Genomic DNA, 14,411 nt, shown 5'->3' with positions numbered 1-14,411 from the left:
TACAAGTACAGCTACAGTTCCTGTAAGTAAAGACCATAACCCGGTACAGGCGTCACAAAAGAGCCTTACCTGGATGAATGGTGCAGAAGTGGAAGCCATAAGGACATAGTCACCTTCCAGGAAGAGAAAGTTCAAAGTAGGTCCCATTAAGCTCATTGCAAGACTCCTGACTGCAAGACACTTCTTGCATTTTCTGAGGCATTGGGTGTAAGGGATGCTTGGGGAGTCCAGAGCTCAGGACTCCCCACACAGCTCACCCCTGGCAGCCACAGCCCATTTTAAAGAAACGTGGGCGTAATAAGTAGAGCCCATGGTGTGGCTGTGAGAGCTACGTTTGGAGAAAAAAGGAAGGGTAGACATCACCTCAGGACACTGGGACAAACGTGAAGGTCTTACCTGTAGATGAGACAAGTGCAAACACTTCCAGCATCACATTGCAGTAGAGAAGTCTCTGAGCCTCATCAAGGAGCCCCCACTCCTCCTCAGAGAAGACAATGGCCACGTCCTCAAAGTTCATATTCTGTCCTAAGGGGGACAGTTCAAGCTATGATTAGCTTCTCTCTTAGGATTTCAATTTCTTCATACTTCCCACCCTGCACATCCATTTGCTCCCTCTACAATTCATCTGTCAAGACACCAGACCTTGGGCCCATTAAATCACTCTCTCCTTATATTCCTACTGATACTGCGTCTTCCCACAAAAATAGAAGCAGTTGAGCAGATAGAAGATACCTGAGCTCTGGGCCTCCCACATATGCCACAGGGCCCTTGTTAATACAGTGGGTGTCACCCACATAGTGAAGAGAGAGTTGTTGGCCATAAAGAAAATGTGAATGATTTATCACATTTTGTCAGGCAATACTCTTGTTATTGCCCGTAATCTCCCTCAGAGACATGAAAAAACATGGCCTCGTGCTTCACCCTTCTGACTCTGTTACCATGGTGTTGAGGCCATCACCTTGCACTGTCTGCTCAACATAATTCTTTGAACCACACTTCTCTCACACAGCTTCATTTCCCAGGGCACATTTTCAAAGGCAACACAAATTTGTCGTGGCGAGAACACTTTATTTCCTACTCACCTTCCCTTCCAAATGTCTAATTCACAGCTTCTGTAATATGTTTCTCTTTCTATCTCCCTTCCCCATTCCACTGCAAATATGCAAGCCCAGGTGACACCAATATATGCTATCTCCTTCCCCTTAATCAATGTGTCAGCCCTCGACAACCCTAGGAAGGTGTGCATCTATGTGACACCTCAGCTCTGCACCTGAGAGGTCTCACCACAACACCCCTATTTTCAGACAATTACACTAAAATTCCTCATATCATATCACATATTATATCAGCCAGTAACCACCAAAAATGGACTCACTCCTTAATCACCCTTATTGCAACATCCAGTGTCCTGTGGCCATGAATTCACACTCCCTCTCCAAGGGTACATCACTCCTTCTCCCACACCTCTCTCTCACCTGCAGTCCCACACCTACCACCCCCATAATCATCTCCTTGACTTCCTACTCATTACTCAGCATGTGTGCTGTAGTGACTGCTTGGCAAATTCAAACAGGAATAAGTTCTACACCAACTCTGTGAGTCCACACTCATGGAGGCAGCCTTGAGCCCTGCTATAAAGGCCTCACTCCCTGACTGTGTTTTCCTTCAACCTCACCTATTGGGAACCACATCACGTCTTAGATATCCAGAGCCCTCCTCCACCAGTGCTGCACATAATCTCCCATCCCCAGTCACAGCCCTCACCACTAAAGTCTCATGGCCAATGGCCCTCTACCCCTGTTGTATCAAAAATCAGTGAGCTGGACAAGATGCCTTAATGTGCCTTTAGGAGTCATCTCTATCGGGTGCAGGTTCAGAGCAGATTACCTCTGTCAAATTCGGGACACCCAAAGGAGGAATAATTCTCTTTTTATATCTTTCTTAGGCCCTTGTGTCAGTTATTTTTGTAGACAGCTTGTAACCTTGAGTACATATCATATCTAGCAAACACCTGTCATATCTATACAGACACCTGTATCCTTAAGTTTCATATCTATACAGGCACCTGGCATCAATATCAGCATATCAGTTAGATGGCTAGCTTGTAAGATCAGACAATTAAGTTTATCTTTTCTATTCAAGCAAAAAAGCAAAGTTATTTTACAGCCTAAAAATAACAGAGTTGACCTCCAGAATAAGAGATTGTCTAAGAATTACAGAGTAGTTCAAACAGCAGTTTTCCAAAGGAGGGATTGCTATGCTTCACCCCATGCTCAGTGAATCTCACAGATGGCCACTCATGCCCCTAAGCAAGTGGTTCTCAACCTTCCTAATGCTGCGACCATTTAATACAGTTCCTCATGTTGTGGGAACCCCCAACCATAACATTATTTTTGTTGCTACTTCAAACTTGTAATTTTGCTACTGTTATTAATCATAATGTAAATATCTTATATGAAGGATATATTTTCATTTTACTTTAATTAGAGGCCCTAGGTCAGTGGTCAGCAAACCATGACTCTTGAGCCACATGCGCCTCTTTGGCTCCTTGAGTGTGGCTCTTCCACAAAATACCACATACAGGCGCACACATACAGTGCGATTTAAACTTTGTGGCCCATTCTCAGAAGTCGTTTTTAGGCCTGGGTGAGTCTATTTTGAAGAACTACTGTTGATATTTGGCTCTGTTGACAAATGAGTTTGCCGATCATTGCCCTAAGTCGATGGAAACAAGGTGAGAATGGGGCTGGTGCATATTTATTTATTAAGCATGGACCAGGAATATTCTGTGAGCCTTGGAGGAGCCTGGGGTGTTGCACTCAGTCTGGCCACACCAAGGCTCACAGAATATTCCTGGTGAGTGTTTAATGAGAAAATATGCACCAGAACAAAACTCACCTTCTTTACATTGACCTAGGGCCTCGAATTAAAATAAAATGATGATCTACAACTCCTCTCTGGTCCAGGTGGTCTTCACTCCTTTTGAGTCATCTTCATCTTAAACAACTCCTCCGAGTTCCAGATACTCTTTAACTGCTCTCTGAAATATCTCACACCCTAACAGGCCAAAATCAGTGTTTGCTTGTGTTTATCTGCAATGAACATGAACCTTCCCACTATGAATGTCTTCATGCCAGATGAGGGTGCTTCCAAATCCCCAGATGCTAAATACAAACCTTCATCTCATCTCTGACTCTTACCCAACCCTGTCTCACTTTCAAACTCAAAATTAGAAAATAAAGGTGGCCGCACCTAAAACACCAATCCCAGATCCAACTGTGTCTTCCCTCTCCAGGGCTACCATCAGGGGCCAGTTACCATCCCATTCTCCCAGACGATCTCACCACCTCCCTCTCACCCATATTGCTCTCCATGCTGCAGCCACAGGGCTTCTAATGAGACCTGAGTCACATCACCTGTCTCCTCTGCTCTGAATCTCCCATTGCCCCCATTACCTGCAGAACAGACAACCGTGTTGTCACAGAGCTCCTCTAGACCTGACTCCGCTCCCATTCTTACCTGTTCCCATTAAAGAGAAAAGCATTCGTGCAGGTTCCTGAACCACCTGTCTTCACTCTGAGTCTCTACCACCTCTGAAACCTGTGCCTGGAAGGATCTCGCACATCTCATTCCACTGTTTGCCAGAAAAACATGGACAACTTCATACAACCCTAGTCATGGAATTAGGATTCGGGGATTTGTGTCTTTTAATCTGTCTCCAGGTCCCAGGGCAGGAATAGAGGCTGGACAGTCCCAGGACCCCACGACCTCAGAGGCCACAAGAGTGTGAGGCCCTAACATCAGCCCCACAGCCCAGTCCCCTCAGCGGCTCCTCACCTGCAGGAACCTGTAGGAACTAAACGTCTGTTGATGGCCTGGCACCCAACGCCAGGATCCAGGGGCTCAGGCTGCTCAGGGCCCCGGCCCATCTCTGGTGCTGGGTGATACCTGAATTCCCCCAGGGCTCAGTCCTCAGTGCACACTGTTGCCAAGTTCCTTATCTTTCAAAAGGCTCCCCCTTCTGGTCCCTAATTTCTATCCTCTCCCTTTTAAGGTGTTCTTCTTATCAGCGATCTGGGGAAATGTTTAGAACCCTACCTCAGACAACGTCCCTCTGCTGTTCACAACCACCCATGGCCCCAGCGTCCTGAGGATGAAAGTAAAACTCCTCACACAAAACTTTGCCTCATTTTCTTTGTTGCCTTTAAACACAAAACAGGCCTGGGTTTCCCGAGTCCTCACAGCTAAGCCACACCCCCACGGCCTGACTGAGTGGCATAGCAGCCCGTCACCCTCTTTCACCCCATCAAATGCTGTGTCACCTACAACCTACTCACTGTTCTGGGTGCTGGGACGCCAGCTGCAGGGCCTGACAGCGTGGTAGGTGGAGGGTAAATGGGGAGAGGCTGACTTGACCTCAGTAAGCAGAGAGGAATCTGGGAAGCATGGAGACCTCAATCCCGCCTGCTGCAGGTCAACAAGCCTCAGACACCCCCTGCACAGCGGGGACGCTGCCTCTGACAGCTTGTCCTAGTCCTGATGCTGCCCGCTGGGGCTTCTAAGTCGATAGAACGAGGAGGTGAAAATGACCACCAGGAGGACTAATCTGGGAGCCATGCCCAAACCAATGAGCGCCAGGCTCATGCGCCTCTCCTGGGCTTTCATTGGCTAACGCAGCCATCATTAGGCGCATTGCCCTTTGGGTAAGGTACTTTCCAGGCGGCGCAGGTGGCATTAGGATCCCAGTCACTGGCTGGTCATTGAGAATATTGGTGTTGTGGCCCCAGAATGGCTGTGGGAAATGACAACCTTAGGTTTTGGTGGCTGGTGGCAGGGTTATGGGGAGTGTTGTCTGCAACTGAGCTCTTATTTGGAGATATTATTTCAGATTCCATGAAGGTCAGAATGCTCTCTGTCGTAAATATTATGTCAATTATTCCTGCAGACTACAAATCTAAATGGATATGTAGATAGTTACTTTTTAAAAAAATTTTATTTTGAGAGAGAAAATGAGAGGGAGACAGAAAAACACAGGTGGGGTGCCTCCTCACCTCCCTTAACCCTGGTCTGGGCATCCAGCCAGGATCTTGAATTGTGGCTTCACCTGGAATTGCAACCTTTGTTTCCCTGGGAGGAAACTCAAACAATGGAATCACTCCAGTCCTCAGAGTCCTTTTTTTTATTATCATTTTATAAAATATGTTTTATTGATTTTTTACAGAGAGGAAGGGAGATGGATAGAGAGTTAGAAACATCGATGAGAGAGAAACATCTATCAGCTGCCGCCTGCAAACCCCTTATTGGGTATATGCCTGCAACCAAGGTGCATGCCCTGTATCGGAATCGAACTCGGGACCTTTCAGTCTGCAGGCCAATGCTCTATCCACTGAGCCAAACTGGATAGGGCCAGAGTTTTTACTTTTAACACAGAAATAGCACATTATTAAGAAAAAAATAAGGCTATGAGAATATATACATAATTCTATCCTATTCGCTTAAAAGCAATATTTGAAAGGAAACAGGCCAACAAGTCGACATTTCCTACATTGTCTGCATGTCTGCAGTCAGCACACATTGTGCAGCTATGGAGCTCACAGTTACTGAATGTTCACTACATGTGCCAGGCCCTGGATTCAGTGCTTTACCTGAATTATTATTATTTCACTCAATCCTCTCCACAAGTTGAGATACTTTCAGCATCTATTTTATCATGACGAAATCCAGACTCAGAGACTCGATGTAAGTTGCCTGATTGTAGAGTTAATAAAGGAAGGGCTGGAAGTCAAACCCATGTGTCTCTAATAACACAGCTATGGCTTCTAATGTTAGGCTCTGCTCCCTTCTAGAGGGTAGAATAGGTGATGCATTCCCATTAGGACCAGCTAGATCTTATTATGGGTAATAAACAGTCCCAAAGTTTTAGTGGCTCTTATTAAAGAAGGTATCTTTCCTGTTCATACCTCCTGTTCACCTGTGTTCTACTGAGACCAGGATAATGGAGAGACCACCCATGTAGGTACTGCTGGGTGTTATTAGAGATGGACATAGTGAGCAGCCAGTCTCCGGGTGTCCAGACTCTTTTGTTAGGGGTGACAGGATTCACTCCCAGCACATTTCATTGGTCAGAGCACAACACAGGCTGAAGTCAAACTGAGGTGGTCAGGAGGAGAACCTGACATACTTCCTCCATGGGGCCCATTAACATGACCTCGTGGTGCCCGCCTCTTGTAGGGGACTGTGCAGGGCCAAGGAGAGGAGTGGGGATGGGTAGGAAATGACAGTGGAAGTCCGTCAGGATGGGTCCCTGTCTCCTCATCCAGGTGGACTTTGTCCCCTGGTTGCCCTAAACCACTGACTTTCAACCTTCCGGCCCTTTAAATACAGTTAAATACAGTTCCTCATGTTGTGCCCAACCATAACATTATTTTCGTTGCTATTTCATAACTGTAATGTTGCTACTGTTATGAATCATAATGTAAATATCTGATATGCAGGATGGTCTTTGAAAGGGTCGCTAGACCGCCAAAGGATCATGACCCACAGGTTGAGAACCGCTGCCCTAAACCATCACTGGCAAGTTCCAAAGCAGTGAACCTCAGAAAAGGAGTTTGGTCAGATGGCATTGGCAGCGAACTCAGAACCCACTTCTGAGTGTGACCTGGGTAAACCCCTGGCTGCCTCGGGTCCCACACTCGGTGGAGGTGAAGACTCACGAGTTAAGAGTGTTGACTGGGAAGGGCACAGGCTGGAAGCCTCCAGCATCACGTGCTTTTACATGAACATCAGGCCCTCCCTGCCTCCAAGGCCCTGTGTCATTTGCGTTGCCCAGGTGAGGGCCCCAGAAGGTGGGGCTGATGGTGAAAATGCTGCCATTAACATCAATGGTAACCCTGTGGCTTCCATTCGTTCTGTGCAGGAATCTGTGCAAAATACAGTCCCTCCACAGTTCTCCCCAACACAGTGAAGAGATCTCTGGGCCTAATTCTCCCTCCTGGTCCCAGTGTCCTATGTGGCCAGCAACTCCCAGTTGACCAGGTCCCAGCGGTCTAGGAGTGATGCTCTGGTAGAACTGGGCACCTTCCTCCCTGAGAAGTCAGCCGTGCTTTCACATGGGCAAGGGACACCTTCTCCAGGGATGTTCACTTCCTCATTCCTAGTGGGGGGTTAGGAGCCTGGAAGTCTTTCCCCTCAGGTCCCCGCACATGCACGCACCCACTCATTCCTTCCCAAGGCACCTGGATCTCCAGCTCCTCCAAGAAGCCTAGTGTCCTTCACAAACATTCCCCATGCACACTCTCTAACTCCAGTTTGCCATCAGAATCTTCCCTAATTCCTCCCCTTCCCACAGCCTGGGGTTCTATGAACTGACCTTTCATTTCATCCATTCCTGAGGCCTGAGAGGGGCCCCACTAAGGGACAACAGAGGATGGAAGAGAAAGGATAGAAGGGGCCCCTTCCTGACCGCTCCAAAGACTGCCTAGGCAGTTGCCTGTGTTTGGAGTGCACAGACTCACAGGGAAACATACCGACACAACAAGCACAGAAACAAGCAGGTACAGGACACCCCCAGGCGTAGCTGGGCACTCAGGTGCAGGGCTTATGGCCAGGCTCACACAGACACACATTGCAGACACAGGGAACACCTTGAGGAGAGCACACACACACACACACACACACACACACACACAGACACACACACACACACACACACACACAATGCAAACATGCGCGCACACACCTGAGCAGACATACACAGACATAGAACACAGACAAAGAGAACACAATACACACATCAGGAACACCCAAAGGGACAGCCAATTCACACATACAACCAACCAACAACATGCAAAACAAACACTCCCCCAAATGCGGAGTCATACTAATTCAAGGTCTTGAAGGAAACGTGAAGATTAAAAGTGATGCCCTGGCCATTCGGCTCAATATCTTGCAGCTTCATTTCATTCGCTCACTTCAATCAAAGGCATGTTGGGTTCCCGGTGAGGGCGCAGACCTAGGTTGTGGGTTGATCTACTCTCTGGCATTTATGGAAGGCAACAGGTCCATGTTTCCTTGCACATGTATGTTCCTTTTATTTCTCTGTGCCCTCCCTTCCTCTCTCTCTCAAAGCAATATCCTCAGATGAGGATTACAATTTTAAAAAAGAATTAAGGTGCCCGACCTGGTTTGGCTCATTGGATAGAGCGTCAGCATGTGGACTGAGGGGTCCCAGGTTCGATTCTGGTCAAGGGCACATGCACAGGTTGTGGGCTCAATACCCAGTAGGGGACGTGCAAGAGGCAGCTGATCAAAGATTCTCTCTCATCATTGATGTTTCTATCTCTCTCTCTACCTCTCCTTTCCTCTTTGAAATTAATAAAAATATATTTATTTAAAAAAGAATTAAGGGGTTGATCCCTAACCGGTTTGACTGGGTGGACAGAGCTTCGGCCTGGGGACTGACAGGTCCTAGGATTGATTCCAAGCCAGGGCACATGCCTAGGTTACGGGTTTGATCCCCTATAGGGGGTGTGCAGGAGGCAGCTGATCAATGATTCTCTCTCATTGATGTTTCTATCTCTATATCCCTTTCCCTTCCTCTCTAAAATCAATAAAACAATATTTTATAAATATATATAAATATAGTTTCACATTGCAAAGAAGTCAGTTGAGTCATTGAAGATTGACTGAAAGGAATAAATATATCTTCGATGCTGCACTAACCTACTAGTTAAATAATAAATTAATTTTTAAAATTGGCAAAAGATTCTGACCAGACATTTCAACAAAGGAGACAAAGAGATTGTAAAGATTTGCTTGAAAAAGCATTCAACATAAAAATTTATTAGGGAAATGGAATTAAAACAGAGCAAGTTAAAACGATATTCATTTTTCTGACTATTATTTAAAAGATTAAACATCACATGTGCTGGCAGGTTTGTGGAAAGACTAGAATTTTCATTACTGTGGGTGGGTGGCAAGGCAGAGGGAATGACCATTTTTGACCACAGTTCTGCATATACTAACAGGTAAAATATTCACCTACACTGCATCAGTTTGATAAGTAGTACATACATCTATATAAAGAATTGCAGGCAATATTCCCAGCAGATTTATTTTTAATATCACAAACCTGGAAATAACTAAAACCATAGACAGACCAATAGGAAAAATGGTTATTCACAGAACACAGTATGACTCAGCCATGAAAAATAATTAACTATTCACATAAGCATTTGTGTTGAATCTCAAAATAACTGTGTAGCAAGAAGGAAAGCAATATTTGTATACCCCTTATAGTGCTTATGAAATTATGAAAAATATTAACGAATCTTAAAAAAATATTAACTAATCTTGTAAAGGAAGGAAAATCAATGACTGCATTTAGGGCTGGGGAAGGAAGAAGGAGAGATTACAAAAGGGCAGGAGGTAACTACAGGGTGTGGCACAAGTAGGTGTAGAGCTGTTGACATGGAAATTACTACAATAATTTAAAGATAATAAAAAATGTTCAGAAGAGGTGCTATTCACTTAATTCACTGCATCTTTTCCCATTCACTATGAATACAGGGTTTCTGCCCCAGTTGTAGTTCAACCTAACCCTCAGAATCTCAATACAAGCGACACCAGCCTATGAAATGTCATTCAGAACGGCACAGGGCACCTTGACAGTATGTAATACACATTGTGAACAGAGAATATAATTCACATTGTTCACAGAAGCACAACAAAGCCCCCCACCCCCATCTTCAGGATGACCTCAGACCCCAATCATAGGAGGCACCAGGCTGCAAATGAGAACCACCAAGTCATTCCGGCTTTCTTTCCAGGTCTTGGGCAGCACTGCATTACAAGTGAATATGGGACAAAGTGATTTTCTGACTCCACGCTTTGCCTTCGGGAGCACAGCAGGTTGGGGATTCCCACAATATCTGTTCCCCTGTACATGCTGACAGATCCCAAGTGCGCTTTCAAATCAATCCAGGCAATGAATAGGACCAACAAAATGAAAGGTACTAGTACATGAGCAAAATCACCTGGACAAAAATATCATAAACCAGAGACATGCTAGAAAATTCCATGAGTGTGCAGGTCAGTTAATTGGAAACTGAAACAATTCATCACAGCATAAGGTGAGAGCCACGATGTCCCTGAGAGAGGTAGTTCTTCTTAGCTGAGGATGGTTGCGGTGGATGAACCCTCAATCAACTCCATTTCCTAGTCAGAATGGAAAGAAGATCCTGCCAGGAGCTTGGAGTAATCACAGTTTGCTCAGTCAGAGGTGAGAACACAGAATTCCTTTTCCCTGACCACGCAGGGGCTGTGACTGAGGCACCCTGTTCAGGTGAGCCAGGTGGTGGAGGTGAAATCGCCTCAGCCAGGAATACTCCCAGTGATTTCAATCGGGTAGTAGGCCCGAGCAGCTTAGCAAGTGCCATGCAGTTATTTAAAGCATCACTTCTACTTGAAATTTTATGAGGAACCTAGGGGAGTCCATGTTGTGATAAAAGGGGTTTATGTTCTGTTAAATGTGTATCAAAGGGTCCCCTTCAGTGTTGTTATTGTCAATGAGAAAAAGAAAGTATTTGGAACACATTTAAAGCTTTCCTCCATTGTGAACAATCAGGTGTCTAAGGAAGTTCAATTTTTGGCTAAAACATTTCCCACATTCACTACACTCATGAGGCCTTTCTCCTGTGTGAACTCTCTTGTGCTTAAAAAGCTGACTATAGCATCTAAAAGATTTCCCACATTCACTGCATTCATATGGTTTTTCTCCAGTGTGAATTCTTTGGTGTTCAGTGAGGGTACGCCTTCGTCTGAAGGACTGCCCACATTCACTACACTCATACGGTTTTTCTTCAGTGTGAACTATCCTGTGTTCGCTGAGGTTACTCCTTCTTCTAAAGGACTTCCCACATTCACTGCACTCATAAGGTTTTTCTCCAGTGTGAACTCTCTGGTGCGTATTAAGGATACCCCTTTCTCTGAAGGACTTCCCACATTCACTACACTGATAAGGTTTTTCTCCAGTGTGAATTCTCCTGTGTTTAAAAAGGTGACCATGGCATCTAAAAGATTTCCCACAATCACTGCACTTATAAGGTTTTTCTCCAGTGTGAATTCTCTGGTGTTCAGTGAGGGTACACCTTCCTCTAAAGGACTGCCTGCATTCACTGCACTCATAAGGTTTTTCTCCAGTGTGAACTCTCTGGTGCTTAGTAAGCGTACACCTTTGTCTAAAGGACTGCCTACATTCACTGCACTCATAAGGTTTTTCTCCAGTGTGGACTCTCTGGTGTTCAGTGAGTTTGTACCTAAGACTGAAAGTCTTGCCACAATCAGTACAATCATATGGCTTTTCCCCAGTGTGAACTCTCTGGTGCTGATTAAGAACAGAGATATGCCTGAATGACTTTCCACTATCACTACACTCATACGCTTTTTCTCCACTGTGAACTTTCCTATGTCGAATGTGGCTAGAGATTCCTCTAAAAATTTTTCCAGATTTGTTACATTCACAATTCACTTCTCCCTTGCAGATGCTCTGTTGAACAACTTTCTGGTTGTGGCTGGCAGCATTATCACATTGACCCCACTGGTTATGACGTTTTCCACTGAGAAATTTCTGGGAAATCTCACTGCCATTGTGTGGCTCCTCAGTGTCGTGAGGGGCCTGGGGCTGGAGAAGCTCTGAGATGGCTCTCAAGTCATCCCCAACCTCCCTACTGGATAAGGGAAGCCCTGATAAGTAGAAGCTGCACCTGGTCACAAACGAGGCCCTGTCCACAGCTTCTTTCCCGGGCTTCTCTCCACTGGCTTCCCTCTGTTGCTGGTGAAGGTTTGCACTGAAACAGAAGTCTCTCACACGTGTGTCATTGAAGAAGGCTTTCTGTTCAAGGTATGCTGCCTGTGACTCAGTCAGGTGCACAATGTCTTTCAAAACAGAGAAACACCGCTTACACACATGGGTCCTCTGGGTTGCTGGCTGAGTTTTAGATGCCCTGATCTTTGACTCTCCTTGTACACATACACTCTGCGAAGAGCAAGCCTCCTCCTCATCCGTTTTATGCCAACAACCTGAAAACAGAGAAATGAGGAGGAAATGGATGTTGACTACGGTGATGAGGGACGTTCCATTACAAAAATATGTTGGACATCATACCTGCATTCCATGTAATTGTCTGAAAATAACAGATGTGCAGGCAGGATTTATAAAAGGCTCCTGTGAAGTTCTGGAACTCTGAATATCACAAAACAAGGAAAGCCTCACCAGAAATATAACACAAAGATGGCAAGCACCGCATGGAATCGAAGCAGGATCGTCAGCTCCTTCTTTTGCTATTAGTGTTCAGCAGGGCTTGTCTGCTGGTGACATGGGCAAGCTGTGCAGAAGGTTGCTTATGTCTTATTGCTAATAAAATTCAAGAGCAGTTGTTCTAGGACTACTTAAGCATGTATGTGCACCTCATAACACATGTGAAGGTCCATGTAGGACAATATTGCACAGGGAGCAGTGCCCACGGACAGGTGATGCAAAAAAGTGACAAAGGTGAAGGTGGCCAAAAGCCATGAAGTTACAGATGAAATGATCAGTCATCAAAATGTCAATAATGGTAAAGAAAATGTAGAAATAAGGTGTGGAAAAACGCATCTGCACCTAAATATGGTCAAACATAATCAGGTTCCTGGTCTGATCTGAAAGAAGCCCTCATGTGATACCTTCCCCCAGTTTCCACTCAGTAGGATCAGGCCTCATCAGAGACCATCTTGCCAGTTCACCCTGAGAACAAATACAGGGTTCCCAATTCACCTTCTACTCTATGAATACATAAAAACTAAATATTCAGAGAATTAATGAAATACAAGGGAGTTGAGCAGCCAGCACTAAACCAGAGCTATTCGGAATGCAATAGTATTCAGGGAAGGAAATATTACAAACAATTCAGGTAGGATGTTACAAGTACAGCTATGGTTCAAGTAAGTAAAGATGATAACCTGTCACAGGCTGTCACATGAGCCTTACCTAGATGAATGGTGCAGAAGTGGAAGCTATGAGGACATAGTCACCTTCCCAGGAAGAGAAATCACAAAGTGGGTCCCATTAAGCTCATTGCAAGACTCCTGACTCCCAGACACTTCTTACATTTTCAGAGGCAGCGGGTGTAAGGGATGCTCGGTGAGTCCAGAGCTCAGGACTCCCCACACAGCTCACCCCTGGCAGCCACAGCCCATTTGAAAGGACAGTGGGTGAAATTATTAGAGCCCATGGTGTGGCGGTGAGAGCTACGTTTGAAGAATAATGGAAGAGTAGACATCACCTCAGGACACTGGGACAAACGTGAAGGTCTTACCTGCAGATGAGACAAGTGCAAACACTTCCAGCATCACATTGCAGTAGAGAAGTCTCTGAGCCTCATCAAGGAGCCCCCACTCCTCCTCAGAGAAGACAATAGCCACATCCTCAAAGTTCATATTCTGTCAAAATGGGGACCGTTCAATCCATGATTAGCTTTTCTCCTAGGATTTCAAGTTCTTCATTCTTCCCACCCTCCCATCCATATGCTCACTCTATACTCCATCAGACAAGACAGCAGGCCTTTGGCCCATCAAAGTCACTCTCTCCTTACATTCTTACTGTTACTGGGTCTTCCCCTAATAATAAAGGCAGTTGAGCAGAGAGAAGATACCTAAGTTCTGGGACTCACGTGGAGGCCACACTTCCTCTTGTCAATACGGTCGGTGTCACCAACATAGGGAAGAGACAGTTGTTGGCCATAAAGAAATCAAAACAACAATGAGGTACCATCTCACACCTGTCAGAATGGCTGTCATCAACAAATCAACAGACGACAAGTGCTGGAGAGGATGTGGAGAAAAAGGAACACTTGTGCACTGCTGGTGGGAATGCAGACTGGTGCAGCCACTATGGAAGACAGTATGGAGTTTCCTCAAAAAACTGGAAATGGAACTCCCATTTGACCCTGTGATCCCACTTCTAGGAATATATCCTAAGAAACCAGAAACACCAATCAGAAAGGATATATGCACCCCTATGTTCATAGCAGCACAATTCACCATAGCTAAGATCTGGAAACAGCCTAAGTGCCCATCAGTAGATGAATGGATTAGAAAACTGTGGTACATCTACACGATGGAATACTATGCTGCTGTAAAAAAGAAGGAACTCTTACCATTTGCAACAGCATGGATGGAACTGGAGAGCATTATGCTAAGTGAAATAAGCCAGTCAATGAAGGAAAAATGCCACATGATCTCACTCATTCATGGATAATAGAGACCATTATAAACTCTTGAACAATAATAGATACAGAGGCAGAGTTGCCTCAAACAGACTCTTAAACTACAGCAGGAAGGCCGGGGAGGGTAAGGGGGTTGGAGGGGGGGGGTAA

The 14,411-nt window shown here is 45.4% G+C and overlaps 1 protein-coding gene across 1 annotated transcript in view; it reads right to left on the bottom strand.

The window, feature by feature from the left end:
- The window catches only part of LOC106694394 (zinc finger protein 551-like), a 15,700-nt gene extending 2,227 nt beyond the window's left edge, over window positions 1-13,473 (bottom strand). Inside the window, exons 1-3 of the mRNA XM_023748848.1 lie at window positions 13,353-13,473; window positions 11,550-12,078; window positions 10,617-11,468 (exon numbers count right to left, since the gene is read on the bottom strand). Coding sequence (XP_023604616.1) covers window positions 10,617-11,468; window positions 11,550-12,078; window positions 13,353-13,473 — 1,502 coding nt within the window. The remainder of the gene's footprint in view (window positions 1-10,616; window positions 11,469-11,549; window positions 12,079-13,352) is intronic.
- Between the last annotated feature and the right edge of the window lie 938 nt (window positions 13,474-14,411).

Source organism: Myotis lucifugus, unplaced genomic scaffold, assembly GCF_000147115.1.
Source record: "Myotis lucifugus unplaced genomic scaffold, Myoluc2.0 scaffold_1928, whole genome shotgun sequence".
NCBI classification, from domain to species: domain Eukaryota; kingdom Metazoa; phylum Chordata; class Mammalia; order Chiroptera; family Vespertilionidae; genus Myotis; species Myotis lucifugus.
Note: the sequence above shows the minus strand (reverse complement) of the source record. Positions and strands in the feature narration are given on the sequence as shown.